Source organism: Diadema antillarum, unplaced genomic scaffold (genome assembly GCF_040938485.1).
Source record: "Diadema antillarum isolate AM-2024a unplaced genomic scaffold, OU_Dant_1.0 scf00000167, whole genome shotgun sequence".
Classification (NCBI taxonomy): Eukaryota; Metazoa; Echinodermata; class Echinoidea; order Diadematoida; family Diadematidae; genus Diadema; species Diadema antillarum.
In genome coordinates, this window is record NW_027271056.1 from 4,227,854 (window position 1) to 4,243,126 (window position 15,273).

The 15,273-nt window shown below is 38.9% G+C and overlaps 2 protein-coding genes across 2 annotated transcripts; one reads left to right on the forward strand and one right to left on the reverse strand.

Annotated features, from left to right (window-relative positions):
• LOC139722554 (zinc phosphodiesterase ELAC protein 1-like) lies at positions 1 to 10,400 on the reverse strand. Its single transcript, XM_071633842.1, has 9 exons — positions 10,279 to 10,400; positions 7,992 to 8,203; positions 5,974 to 6,087; positions 4,682 to 4,779; positions 3,216 to 3,311; positions 2,622 to 2,770; positions 1,911 to 2,042; positions 878 to 972; positions 1 to 264 (listed from the first exon to the last, which is right to left on the reverse strand). The coding sequence occupies exons 1-9, from the start codon at positions 10,355 to 10,357 to the stop codon at positions 151 to 153; spliced, it is 1,089 nt and encodes a 362-aa protein (XP_071489943.1). The 5' UTR covers positions 10,358 to 10,400; the 3' UTR covers positions 1 to 150.
• Positions 10,401 to 10,642: 242 nt separating this feature from the next.
• LOC139722622 (uncharacterized) lies at positions 10,643 to 15,272 on the forward strand. The gene is made up of 3 exons (XM_071633922.1): positions 10,643 to 10,720; positions 12,663 to 12,852; positions 14,467 to 15,272. The coding sequence occupies exons 2-3, from the start codon at positions 12,753 to 12,755 to the stop codon at positions 15,270 to 15,272; spliced, it is 906 nt and encodes a 301-aa protein (XP_071490023.1). The 5' UTR covers positions 10,643 to 10,720; positions 12,663 to 12,752.
• Position 15,273: the final 1 nt, after the last annotated feature.

Sequence of the window (15,273 nt, forward strand, 5' to 3'; positions counted from 1 at the left end):
CGAACCCGAATCGGTCAATACTCAGGCAAGTGTCTATGGGAAATGCGTGTTGTAGCAAAATCAACCCGTCCTCAATGGGTTAAAGGTGTATTTTTACTCTACTTCCACTCCCTAGGGGGTCTCTCTCACTGTTGTGCCCAGTGGCGTGGGTCAACTTATGGCAGGCACTGGGATGGTCATTAAGTCCTCTGCTGCCGTCAGTTTTCCTCCTGGGAATGCTGCCCGGGCCTGGTCCAAGAGTTTCTGGACAGACTCATCTCCTTCCTTGTGAGGGACAAAAATAAAAAGAAATAATGCCAATGATCTGTAAAACACACACAAACATACCTTTTTTTCAAGAGATTTTTTTTTTTTTTTTTAATTAAGTTTCATTCAATTAACCTGTTGAGGGCGGACTGATTTTGCTACAACACATATTTCCCATAGGCACCTGCCCGAGTATACTCGGGACTCGTCGTCAATGGGTTTAATACATAACTAAACAGTAACATAATTCAGTGTTACTATACCAGGGACAAAATTACAAAATTTGACCATTAACATACACAGCCTAGCAATTAACAAATTAGAACATTGTTTTCTTCATACTCTTGTTGCAAAAAATACACCAAAACTATAATATATACTAGTAATGACAATGGGAACTAGTGTTTATAAGAGATAATGCTAAAAGCAAGCTTGGTATAACTCAGCAGGATTATGCATTATATTTTACAATATCACAGATATCCAAAAATTAACAACAATAACAACAAATTGCAAGTACTGGTACATGCAATGATCCAGCACACTGTTAATGTCCTATGAAAGCTCTGCATAAATAGTGACTATACCCATGCACTGATGAAACAGATACACAGAGTATAGGGCAATTTACCTTCGTCTCATGAGATATAGTATAATACCGCTGGCTGAAGTGACTAAGCACTAGGTGCTTACACTTTACTTTCGCTGCAAACTCTCCTGCCATTGCTGTGAGACAAATGAAGAGAAAAATAAAACTGCAAATAAGAGTTTAGCTTGTAAAAACTTTGTATAAACAGTGAGTGCATATATCTTCAATCTAATATATGGCATGGTTATTGAAATAGATAGAAATGCCAATGGTGAGAATCTATAAGGAACACATTTAGCCGGTTGATTTATATTCTGTTATGGCCATGCTTTTAAATAGAAGATTTACTAGAATTTGAAAAGAATTAAAGGCACTTGCATTTTAAACTGCGGCGATACTATGATATTTGTGATGGGGATGAATTTTAGCAATCAATTTTGATATCATCTTTAAAATTACAAACATAATTTCTGAAAATCATAGTCATTATCATTACTATTATTATCATTAGTATCATTAATAGAAGCACATAGCAGTAGTATTGTTATTATTCAAATCATAGTTTCTCATTTTAAGTCTTGCAAACTTAGATAACAAATAAATACATCCAAAACATATTTTCCTTAGATCTTTCTTTCTTCCCCCCCCCTCTCTCTCTCTCTCTCTCTCTCTCTCTCTCTCTCTCTTTGTTACACTATCAATACAATAAACAAATAAAATATACAGCATGCAAAACATACATGTTCATACAAATTTAAGCCACAGGTAGCACCACAAAAAAAAAGAAAAAAAAAAGTGACATTGTGATGACAACTACACATTAATAGATGCTGCACATATATATAACCACAGCAATCCTCATGGAAAAAAAATCTTGAGTAATGCTGTACTTTTCATATGATACTGAAGTGAAGAAAACTATGCTTCAGGGATTATCAAAGGAACAAAATTACTTGAAAGGTCACATTGATATTTTTGCAATGTCTGTTTGTTTGTTTGATTTTTAAATATATATATTGCATATAGTTTAATACTCAAAACCGATTTGAAGGAGAGAATATTCCACCAGTCGTACCTGGAGTAGAATGACCTCTTTCTAGACACAAAGCCTGATGCTCATTGGCCAATGTGGCTTCATGCACAAGAAGATCTGTTTCCATGGCAATGGGAATCATACAGGAAGAATCGCTGGTGTCTCCAAGGATGACTTTAGAGGAAAAAACATAGAAGCACAGGTTATCATATCCTTTCTTTATTGGAGAGATATTGTACTGATCAATGGAACACACAGTCATAATCATACTGATTTCAAACAAAACAGCACACTCAAACACAAATGAAAGCATTTAAAGATATTTAGCCATGTCATCTTCAACAATTCAACACAAATTTTCCATATTTATGCAGGAGAGTTGTTTACATAATTGCGGAGTCTTGAAAGCTGACCCATCTGAAAGACAAGACTTCTAGCAACCAAGCTTCTGTCCTCCATCAATGGTCAATCATTCAAGGCTTCATTCAAACTTTTTTGACAAGAACATGGTTGCATAAGTGTATTTCAGATCGTGGTTCATATTGGCAATATAGTAGTAACCCATCGGACATGTAACAATGGTAAGGGCAGAAATAACTGGCATTAATCCTGTAATTGCCTCTATACTACACAGCAACACATGAATCAAAATGTGAGAAGCAGTTTAACTGAGTTTGAAGCTCCTCGGAGCAGCAAGAATAGATAGTTTTTAGTACTTTGTAATCATAACTGGTCCAGACAGATTTCTCACACCTATTTTTCTGCCTGGTCGAGGGGGTCCTACTGCATCTTCTGGTCTGATGGTGGTCCCATCTGGGGCCTGGATGTCTTGGCCTGACTTGAGCTTTGCGTAAAGCGGGCCTGGTGGAATACCTTTTGCCCGTAAAATGGACGGATCTAGCCTGCAGAAAACCAGTGACAACCACACAGTTACATGGTGAGCAAAGTGTTGTGGCGTACAATTTTTTTCTCAGTGAAATAGTAAAATTTTACTTTAAAAGTCACATTATTAAGAAAAACAATGCACTGCAATACAATTACCATGTATTTTCTCTGCTGCAGAATTGTAGTGTTGTGATTGATAATATTATATGTGTCATTTTCATCCCCAATTTGCAAACCTGAGTGCTCTTCTCCGTTGCTCATTTACCAATGCAGTAATACAATTACACTACCCAAGACACAATGTAATAAAGATCTGGTAAAATTCTAAAGCAGATTATCTTTGAATATTGAAAATACAGATTGAAAGGAAAGAAAAAAGAAAATGATTCAACAACACATGTACAAGAAACACTTTACAGATTTGTACATTCTATTTTAATGATTTTATTTCTGCATAGATACCTGCCTGGTTGGGGCTTTTCATGGAAAGCATAACCAAAGCTTGGTACCCTGTGACGAAGAGGGGCTGCCCAGATAGTGAAATGATCATCCTCAAATCTACAGAGACAAAACAGCAATAGGTTTAATAAGAGGCACTCAGAAAGAACACGCTTGCCCATGGATTCTCTAACTTAGACATTTATACATAACATAATACACAATACCAGTACACATGCACATATGCGGCTCACAGTGGCTTGGAGGCCACTAAAAAGTGATGTCGGGACACCAAAATTCCATAAAGGTCATTCTTTGGTGGCTTGATTGGGCAACTAAGAGTTAAAATGGACTGTTACGTTCATTTTTTATTTTAAGGCCACTACGTATCTCTTTTGGGCCACCAAACTTTCAGATTAAAGGATTGTAGTGGCCCGAACGGGCCACCATATATAAAAGTAACTGTTAAGCCCTGATATATGTGAACACATACACATACACATAAACATACACAGACATGATATACATTGACACAAATGTGACCCTCATCACAAAACCAACAGAAAGTCGCCAGACATGGATTTTTAGTTAAGGGCAGCCCCTGAAATAGCAGAATCTAAGCTTTAAAATGATGTATAACTCATTTCAAATGGACTCTCCTAACCTATCTAAATATTAGAAAGAAAGCACATCCTCTGGAAAAGTGTGAATGGAGAAAAGAGGTTCTGAAGTACAGGGTCTATTCAAGTGCTTTTAATCTTTACCAAGTCATGCTCGCTGTGCAATGAACAGGACAAAAAACAGGATGTAAACCACCTTATTAACGACAATGAAAGGATAATGTGATTAAGCTGAAATTGAGTGTGCTCTATTACCCGTTGAAGATGGTTTGATTTTGCTACAACACACATTTCCCATAGACCCTTGACCGAGTATACTCGGGACTCGTCCTCAACTGGTTAACACATTCTTTCCATGATAAATGCTAACTTTCAAAGGAGTATCATCATCCTTTCAAAAGTAATTGGAGTTGAAAGTGAAGAGTGTGTAAAGGACTTTTAAGAAATAAAAGGGGGCCTCTGAGACATACCTAATCACACTACTCTACAAAAAAAGGGTTGTAGAAAAATGCTAAAAACACATTTTTCCCATTTGATTTATGATCCCAAATTTAAGAATAATGTAGAAGAAGAATAGCTCTATCATAAAGTATGAAAAATTCAAGATTGACTTGGCAGACTTGTTTCACCTTTTTGATTCCTCAAGTTAAATCAAGTGGTGTGACTTTTTGTTGGTTTTGTGATGCACGGTCAAATATATGCATGTACTGTACATAGCATACAAGAATACAAAAAAAAAAAATGCATATGTATCATAGACATACATATAAAATGAAAATTTGAAAAGCACAGGTCAACTCATTTAGTAAGTGAGTAATGCCAAACAACTTTTCTCTTCTGTGGGGATTGCATGAGGAATAATTGACTTACAGATGGTAGGTGCTGGTTCCCTCATTCATGGAAATATCTTGTCCCTGCTGCTCATTTGGATGAAGTGTCTCCTCTGCATTATGGGAAGGGTGCCAGGACTACATTTAGCGTTGCCACACAAAACAAAGGAAAGAAAAGAAAAACAGACTTCAAGCAGTTGGATAAGCTGTGGGGTGAAGTTTCAGCTTTCAATTTCTATTTCATTGTCAATATCATAAGTTTCATACATGGAAGGTTGAAGCCCCAAAAGTTGTAAAATTTCTGAAGTTGTGATATAGATTTTTACAGAAGTCAAATTTTATAAAGGTCCATATTGTTACTAATCTTGTGACTTATTCCCAAGATTAAACTCGTTATTTAACTGTGATTAACTTTCAGTATATGGAATGCCTTTCAGTAGTAGATGAAGTCTTTTTGTGTGCTTAGATTATGTAGATGTAATTCAAATAGAGAGTACGGAGCATATCATGGTGTGACAATTCCAATATTTAATTAGAAACTTTCTGAACACGGTTTTATACATGACACACACAAAATGGTTTCTGTTACGGTATGCAATACCCCACGTTCAATCCAGAAAGCAGTCAGTTCATCAGTAACTAACATACACACTTACAGTATACATTTATTCACTATGTACACTGTACATATCATTATTTTGCTCTCCCATTGCATAATCTATACAACTAATTGCTTCGTTCGAAAATTCCAATTCTTCATTGAAGTTTGGTTCAAATTTATGGGTGAATAACTAGCCATATAATTTGCTAGTACCGACAGTAATTTCAACTGAATACTGTTGATGAAAGAAAGCAAAAATTGGTGACACTACTAACAGTACTTCTTCTTAAAAGGGAAATGTTTGTCAAGAAGTAGCCTTACTATCCTAACTCTTGAAGAAAGGATATGTGATGCATCACTACAAAAAATCTGATAAAGTTGCTGAACAACGATTTTCTGATCTTCATATGATCACATTTCTAGATTTCTATACTTGTTCTCTGGTGATACCAGCATTCTCTTCAGAAACCTATCACAGAAATGGTAAGGAAGCTGGCTATAAGACAACAGTACTTGAGAAAAATCAGCTTTGAAGCTTAGATGCAGATCATGCATGTATTGGGTAGATTACAGCATTAAAGTACTTGTATTAGTTTTCAAATACAAAATGTCTCAGTAAAATCACCCAATTTCAGTTTTCTAAGCTAAAATGTCTCATTTTAAGTATTCAGGGAAATGTAGTGATAGGTCACATTAAAATGTACTAGAATACTTTAGAAACTTTGTCTTACTTCCCAGTCTGCAGGCCACTCTGTGTCGGCAACTCTCAATTCATGAACAGTGTATGAATATGTCAACTCTGAACGAGACAGTTCAAGGCTCACACGAATGTACTTCCTCAATCCCTGTTTAACAAAATGAACAACAAAAAAAAAAGAAAGAAAAGAGATACATATTGTACAGGAATGTCAATCATATGCCATGAATCTTTTTTCAAGACTTTACACATTGTTTCAAAGGCAGAAAACCTTGTACATTGAAGTAATATCTATTACTATAAACGTACAAATATATTTGCTTTTTTCCACTGACCAGTCAATGGAGATTGTATAAAACTAGTGAGAAATAAGGAAGTACAAATGTATATACCACCATAGTTTATTATTGTCTCTTAGCAGCTGTCGTCTCTTAGTAGCTAAAGGTTTAATGGAACACATTATCATTTGAGTAAGAAAAGAAGGTATTAGTAAACCTTGAATTAAAGATAAATAAACACTATTTTATCTACAGTTTGGTAATAATCACCAGGGCCCCATTTTATCAAAAGATAAAATCGATTTTAAATGTCCTTACTACACAGGCTGCCATAGACTTACAGTTGAAATCAACTATATAATCAATTTTAACTCTTCATAAAACAGGGCCCTGATACAATAATAGTGGCCCCATTATGCTCAACACTAGGGCCATAAATGTATCTCAAATCTATTCTACTTCTCGAACTGGTTTTCAGGATGTACAACACAGTGGCCCACTATAATGAAGTCCTCACGACCAGCAGTTTTCTTTTGTAATAACAAAATTTCATTGTAACCAAACAAATGCAGTAAGGTATAATGATGAAAACATGCAAACCATGCGTACCCTGCATTTTGTTTACTGAATACTCATCATTAGCTGAAAAGCAATGATGAATACGATGCTATCTCATTAATTTTGTGTTAATTTCATATTTAAGAGAGATCATAAAGTTGTCTGTACTTTCAAGCTTCAGTATGAAAACACATATGAAAGATAATGGTTTCTGGAATTGGCTGCAGTTCTTTATTCTAAAGGTTTGTTATTCCTAAAGCTCATTATTCCAAAAATTCGCTACTTCCGAGATTTGTTATTCTGAAGGGTCGTTAATCCCAAAATGACATGTACTGGTTAATTATTTTGAAGATTCTTTAAACCAAAAACAATAAGTTTGTAATCCTAAGGATTGTTTGTATACTTACTTTTTTTTTCTTTTTTGGATTAAGGAACCTAATTTCATTTTCCAACTAGAAAAACACTCTGAGAGTGCAAAGATGCAAACAAAGATTCCTATCATTTTTGGACTTTCATAACAATGAACCCAATCTCATTTTTGGATTTACAAATATAAGGAAGAACAAACTTTCGAGATGATGTCACACGTACTGTTGTTTCCACTCATTTATCACAACAACAACAAATTTGTACAAGCAAATATGAAAACAAAGACTGATAACCAAATATTCATATTATGTTAATGGTTATCTATGCTTGAGTGAGTTTTATAATAGGTTTCTAGTTCTGTAAAGGCCAATCAGTGAGAAGAGAAAGAGCAGGAACATGTAAAGCTGTATCATGTCATGTCCCTTTGGATTATAGATGCAGATATAAGAGTAGAGTGTATGTGATAGGCAGGGAGAGCCTGATGTTTTTGTATGTGTGTGTATTATGAATATGGGCTGAAGCATTGGTGTATAGATGGGTGATACATGTGTAGTTACAGAGGGGAGGATATACATCTAAAAGTTTGGACACTACACTATTGAATTAATCATTGCTATCAGACAGCTCTGTTTCTGAAGAATGATCATCAACCACAAGTGAAATGCTTTGGAGAAAAACAAACAACGAAATCCTATACCGAAACTTACTGATTTATTCAAACTGAAAAACTCCAATACCGTTACAAACCAAACGCTTTGGAGAAAAAACAAACAATGAAATCTCATCCAGAAATCTACCGGTAGGCCCTACTGATTTATTCAAACTAATGAATAACTCTAATACAAACCTGTGGCCCATATATATCAATTGTCCTTCGCCTGCCCTCCTCTGGGTCTACATAGGCTGAGCTGAGTGTGCACAGCAGTCCAGGCAGTCCAAAGGAATGGTCTCCATGGAGATGAGTGATGAAAATCTTGCAGAGCCTCCCTGGTTTGACTTTGCTCCGCATAAGCTGGATCTGTGTGCCTTCCCCACAGTCCACTAGCCACACCCCTTGATCTGTCCAAAGAAAAGAAATACTAGCTACTAAAATTCTAGTGCAAATACTGTACAAGCTGAAATTTGCGCAAATTTCTCGAATTGCCTTTGAACCGCAAAAATAACACGCGAAAATAACAATGCGCGAATAAGTAAGTTCAGACTTTCCAGTTAGACCCTCGCAACCGCGAAATTAACAACATGCAAAAATGTCCTCCAAGTAGCAATTCGCGTAAATATCTGTACCAGGTACGCGAAAATTTCAGCTCGTACAGTACATCTCATAAAGAATCTTTTCATATCATCAACACTTCAAGTTCTAGACCGTCCTAGCTAGGTTCGGTGTAGAAGATTATTTATATTGACCAAAAGATCGATCTGCAGGGCCGGGGCACTTCCTTTTCCTTTCTTTTTTTTCCCACAATACATAGGAATACATTGGCTGTAACCCTTTTGTCCCCTCCCCCAACATTTTTTTATTTACCCCAAAAGTGGCAAAAGAAGAAATAGAATTCAAACTGTTACTGTTAAAGAGTAAGCTTTTGCAGATTGCGAGTTGTAGAATTGTATGGTTTTTTTCTTCTTCTTCTTCTTGCTCGCTTGCTTGCTTGTTGGCTGATGAAACCCTGAAGTGGCAGCAGATCAGAAGTTGGGCTGAGGCCGTGAAGGCCATTTTTTTTTTTTTTCTATTTTGCTTGTTAGCTGATGAAACCTTGGAAAGTGGCCTCACCTGGGATAAAAAAACTGACCCCCATCCCCCCCCCCCCATAAACACACACACATTTAAAACGTGGGGCCAGCCGTGTTTTGTATGACTTGTGTAGTTGGGGATATCAAGGTCCGCACTGCTTTATTTGGTCAGTCACGCACTTCAGTCAGGGCTGCCAACTCTCACTCATTGAGAGTGAGATTCACTCATTTTGGTCCTTTCTCACTCTAAAACTTTATTTCATTTGCATTCATATCTATTGATCTCACTCATTTTGACTCCTTCATTTATTAACTATACACAGCCCAGTCGCTGTAGGTAGCGACATTCGCACAGCGTACACAGCGTCTGGTTGGGCTACCTTATTATATTATATCTTTATTAAATATTATGCTATAAACTAAGTTAGGGAAGCATATTGGCCTAAAAATATAGTAGTATGTGGGAGTCTCACTCGACTCTCAACTAGTTTCCAACGTTGGCAGCCCTGTAATTGGTAGACAGAAAGATCCGTCTGTCCGGAGGACTCTTTTATATTTTGCCATTAGGCTGCGTTCACATAGAAGTATTCGGTATTCGGTATTCGGTATTCGCTATTCGCTATTCGGGCACCGAATACACCATCACCCGCACCGTTAACTCAATATCCCATGCAGTGAGGATTTCTTCCTCCTACATCCCAGCAAATCTTATTAACAATTTCTAAACTGCATCAAAATGTCAGTCTACATGCTTATTTTTGCTAAAGGGCAAATCCAGACCAAAAGTGTCATTATTTCATAAACAAGAGACGGTATACAGTACGCTGCAAGAAAGTCGAACAAGTTCGATTCCCACTTCAATGACTTTGCTATACTGTACTTTTCGCAGCTATTCGGTACTTTCGAATAGTGCCCTCCTATGTGAACCGGTGTGAGGAAATCCTATCGTTCGATTCAAGCTATATTCGCGTGCCCTCGAAAAACGAGCCCGAATACCCGAATAGTATACTTCTAGTATGTGAAAGCAGCCTTTACACTGACCTCCGTAGACACGGAGGGGATCCGTGAAGCCAGACGCAGTCTCCGCGGAACATTCCCCGACGGACAGATACAGACCGATCTTTCGGTCAATGTAATTGGTAGCTTTTTAGTTTGTCTTTTCACGGCATTGAATCCTTTAAAAAACTATTTACGAGTGAAGGAATACTGAATCAAAGTTAGAAACAAGGAAAACAAAATGAAAGGAGTGTTCTGACATTACACTACACAAATATGATAGAATAGGACTGTGACAAAATGTAACGCGCCCTAAACGTGCACTTGATCACAGATCTCAGCTCAGCGTTTTGGTTGAGATTGTTTTTTGCGCAATGGACGTGAACTCTTCAAATATTGATGGCACTTACCACTTCGCAAAATGGTGCCTGATACACCACGAGATGGAGATGGATGCGCCGATGCGGTTCCTAAAAATGTCACATCCATATCAACTGAAGAGTCGAGCAAGCCAGCCACAGAGCAGTTTAGCGGTCGAGGCCCGGGCGCTGCGCCGACCCGGACCCGGCCGGTACCCCGGCCCGCTCCGGCGACTCGACGTTTCCCGATATAAGAGCCGACCGTGCAATGTTGATACCGAGGGCCAGGGCCAGGGCAGGGCAGGGATAACTGCACCGGCCACCACGCGACGACCCCAAGTTAACGTACGCCCCGCCCGCCGGGTACGCGGGCATGCATGCAGCGATCGTGTAGTTCTCCCAAAGCGATCGTTGGCTAGGCGGATCGGTTGGACATCGGACTGGTAAAAGTCCACAAGTTGGAGACCACCGAGATCACGAGGAAGAGGACGAGGTAGTAGCCATGCTTTTGGCCTTTATATCAGTTATTATTATAAAGATTTTTAAAAGTAATATTTGGGAAGAAATGATGCCTTGATACTTTTAAGGGGGGGGGGGGGGGGGGAGGGGGGAGGGGGGGGGGAGGGGGGGGGGGGGAATGTGTCAAAAATTTTGAGGTTCCTGTATGGAGTTAACTACATTGTACATGTATACACAACCCAGTCGCTGTAACAGCGTCTGGTCGGGACTAGGTATGGAGTAGGCCCTATGCATACTTCTGCATTCTTCCTGGTTCCAGTACTTCCAGTGCAACGTTGGAATGATGAACACAGACGTTTCTATAGACGTATGCCTACTAATTTTTTCTTCTTCCGAGTAAGTGCAGTCCACTGTCTGGTGTATTTTCGCGCTGTTTGGCGGGTCTGGTGTGGTGTATGTACAGTGCCATATAAAATAACTAGGTCTAGACCTATACATGATAACTAAGTAAGTGCAGCTAAAAAACAGCATTCCTCTTCGGAGCTGGAGTTTCTGTACCTCCTGCCTGAAACTGTCAGCAGAGGTACATACATTTGATGATGGCTTCTGGCAGAGAGTTCCACAGCCTTATGGAGTCAGGAAAGAACGATTTCTGGTAGAGTAGGGAGGGTTCTTGCAAAAGGGTACTTGAAAGCTGTTGAGAGTGTCAACGGTTTGATGTTGTTACCGGAAGTAGATTGGTATGAGGGATATCTGTGAGTTGGTTGAGGATGCGATACATCACCATCATCTTGAGCTGAGCTCGGCGTTCTCCAAGAGATGGCCACTGGAGTTGGTGCAACATCGTTGTCACGCTACTTGTCCTGTGATAGTCTCCTACGACAAAGCGGGCATATCGCGCGACGTTGAACCATTTCCAGCCTCTGGATATTTTCCTGGGTATGGGGGCCCCAAACTGTGCTGGCATATTCCGGGATGGGACGAACTAATGCCAAGTAACACAACATTTTGGTTTTTCGAGGGCAAGGTCTGATGTTTCGTTGCAAGAATGCACTGATGCTACTTGCTTTCTTGGTGACAGCTTTTATGTGGGGAGTCCAGTTCATGTTGTTCTTGAGATGGATTCCGAGATATTTGGCTGTTTCTGCTTTTGCCAGGATCTGGCCATGGCTGTTGTAGGACCACTGGACAGGTTTCCTCTTGTTTGTGATGGTGAGGACTTGGCACTTGAGGGGGTTGAATTCCATAAGCCAGTCACTCTCCCATTTTTGCAGGGCGTCCAGATCCTCTTGCAGGTGTTTTGAGTCTGCCTCTGAGTTGATTCTTCGATAAAGCATGCAGTCATCAGCGAAGAGCCTGACGGTGCCACCGAGCGAGACATACTCGGGCAGGTCATTAATGAACAGGAGAAAGAGGAGCGGGCCTAACACACTACCTTGAGGTACACCACTCACCAGAGGTGACCTTAGCAGCACCTGATGTTGACCCTTCAAGGATTACTTGTTGGCTCCGGTTGTGAAGGAAGTCGGTGATCCATTTGTGGGTGTTGTCACTGATGCCATAATGATGCAACTTGTGAAAGAGTCTGGCAACTTATGAATGATGCAACTTGTGAAGGAGTTTATACATGTAGTTGTTACCGGTACCGTACTAGAAGAATCTAGTTTAGATTGGGGTAGAGGCTCTGTCCTGTCTCAACAGCCAACTGTACATTTAGAATCTTCAGTTAACTGTGGTAATACTTACACCACTAGCAGAAACTTCTCCAACTGAAATTTCTGCTAGTGATGAACCACTTCCTCTGACTGTACAATGGCAATAGTAATGGTTTCATAAAATTGGTCAGTTTCTAATTCTATTGGTAATCTGAAGGATCAGTCAAAGTTACCATGATTTCATTCAACATGATACCGGTATATTGCACAAAATCTGAAGTTTTTGCCTGTTCTGTACTTTTATATTATTTTCTGTTTCAGGATAGTTGTATTCTAAAGTGCATGGCCTTTATTTAATGGAAAAAAGAAAACAGCAGGACTATCAGAAGTTGACATCAATTTGGAGACATCATGCAGGAAAGAACAAAGAGTAAGACGACAGAAGAGGTGCAGCAGATTAATTTGGGCCTTAAATGCCAGAAATTTTCCTACGGAGATTTCAACAAAGCAAGTGAGTCTTTCTTTAATAGTAGGCCCTTTGGGTTTTGATATCACGTCCATATCAGATAGGCCTACAGTGGACTCCTGTTATAACAAAGTCCTTGAGACAAGCGGTTTTCTTTTGTTATATCAAAATGTCATTATAACTGAACAAACAAAAAACATAAACTGGATACTGTTGCAGCCTGAATTTTCACTATTTTGTTATAACTGTGTTTGTTATAACAGGAGTGCAGTGTATTCAAATATGAGACTTTTCCACCAAGGTAAAGTCTCGATATTTCTAATAATTTGTACTGTCTAGATGTAATGGAATATCTAACCTTCCCTAACTCTCCTCATTTGCTGTAACATTACCCACTTGATAGATCTGATACTATCTGTCAAAGCCATAAAGTCTAGATATCAGTCTGACTCAAACTACATACCTACTTATATGTGACCCTGCTTCACAAAACCTACAAATAGTCACCAGACATTAGATATTTTTAAAGGACAGATTCTGAAAAAAAAAAAGACTTTAAGCTTTAAAATAATGTAAAGAAATAACTCAATTCAAATTGACTCTCCTAACCTATCTAGATATTAAAAGAAAACAAACAGGCTACTAGTACTCTAGAAAAGTGTTCACAGAGAATAGGGGCTCTAAAGTATATAGGGTCTGCTCAAGCAATTAATTTTACCGAGCCATGCTAAAAAAAACAACAAAAAAACAGGATGTAAAACTCTGCAGCAACAACAATGAAGGGATCATCAGATTGATCTGAAATTGATTGGGATCTATTAACACATTTTATCTATGACTAACAATAACTTTTAAAGCAGTAGCATCATCCTGTCAAAAGTTATTAGAATTGAACATGGAGAGTGCAAAGGGTTTTTGAGAAATGAAAAGGGGACTCTAAGACACACCTAATCACACTATTCTACAAAAAAGGTGTTCTGGAAAAAAACTGCTAAAAACACAATTTCTCATTTGTTTTAGGATCCACAACTAACACAATGTACAAAAATTGTTGCTCTTTCAGAAAATATGAAGTACTCAAGATTGACTATGTTGACCCATCTCACCTAATTTGAGTCCTCAAACAAAATCAGCATTTGCAACTTGGTTTTGTGATGCACGGTCACATATGCTGACATTTAAATCATGTTTTGCTGATATTTTAGCCTGTTGTAAAATATGTTTGAAAGCAAGTTTAGTCGGGATTAATTGCTGTGTGAGCTCAAGTAATTTTCTTCATGATCGAATAATGTATACAATATATTTCTGTGTATTTGTAATTTGCAATTTTACATTCTGATGATGAATTGAATTTTGTGGTTTATACACCCAACATATTCGTAACTGCTTCAAATGTTTGACTGAACTTACTATCTGCACAAATTTTACAGGTTCACTGACAGATTGTCTACAGGAATATAAAGTCCATGATTAGTAGGGATAATGGCATTGAAAATGCATAAAAACATGAAGAGAATTGGCTAGCCAGGATAAGCCAGCCCACTTCTGGATAATAGAGAGATCCATCCAGATAAGTGATGGTCGGATAACTGAGGTCAGACTGTAAGCCTACTGTCTTCACACAGAAACTAACATTCTTTTGATGTTTTTCACCTTCAGGCACTATTGACCTGTGGAGAATTGCAAAGGCCTTCGAAAGTGGACGGTCAGCGGCTTTGTTTCAGGGACTGAAGGATGGCATACAAATAGATTCTAGAATAGGATTATTTGTACGATTCCAGCAGATAGACCTATCTGAAACTTTCCATTCTATGGCCGATGTGACTACAGTTTGGGATATGCCTGTAAGGGTCAGTTATGTTGGAAAGACTTCTTTATGCATGGACAATGCCATCATCTGCCACAACACTGGGATAGAACTTGGTAGGAGTGTGTGCCAGGCTGTGCGGGTGGACAGGACCACACGCCGTCCAGTCCCACTGCCTCAGGAGGTCGCCACCGCCTACCAGAAAACAGCGACCAGATCTGGGCATCCACAGTTCGACTTTCCTGCAGTGATTCCCGGGAGAGAGTTCACCTATACCATTTCAACCACGGCTTTCCCGAGTGACACAGACAGCAATCAGCACGTCAACCAATCGCTGAGCTTCAAGTATTGTATGGACTGTGCAAGTGTAGCTGCCATGGAAGGGAACGTCTTCTCAGGTTTCAGCACAGACATGGCCTACTACCTGGTCAAGACGTTTGCAGTAGAGTACGTAGGAGAGATGAAAGTAGGGGATAACATCGACATTGTATGTTGGGAGGATCAAGATGATTCCTGCTTGTTGTGGTTTTTGGTGAAGGTTGAGGAGCGTGTTGTTTCCAGGTGTAAAGGGGAATGGTATGCTGACTCAAACAGGAAACCTTTGAAACGAGCAAGACCCAGGCGATTCTTGTGGCACAAACCGGCTTCAAACTTGTGAT

Coding starts and splice junctions, on each gene's coding strand:
- LOC139722622 (XM_071633922.1), top strand. CDS start 12,753: ATGCAGGAAAGAACAAAGAGTAAGACGACAGAAGAGGTGCAGCAGATT. Junction 12,853..14,466: donor CGGAGATTTCAACAAAGCAA/GTGAGTCTTTCT, acceptor TTTCACCTTCAG/GCACTATTGACCTGTGGAGA.
- LOC139722554 (XM_071633842.1), bottom strand. CDS start 10,357: ATGGATGTGACATTTTTAGGAACCGCATCGGCGCATCCATCTCCATCT. Junction 4,780..5,973: donor AGTGGCCTGCAGACTGGGAA/GTAAGACAAAGT, acceptor CGCTAAATGTAG/TCCTGGCACCCTTCCCATAA. Junction 2,771..3,215: donor GAAAAGCCCCAACCAGGCAG/GTATCTATGCAG, acceptor GGTTTTCTGCAG/GCTAGATCCGTCCATTTTAC.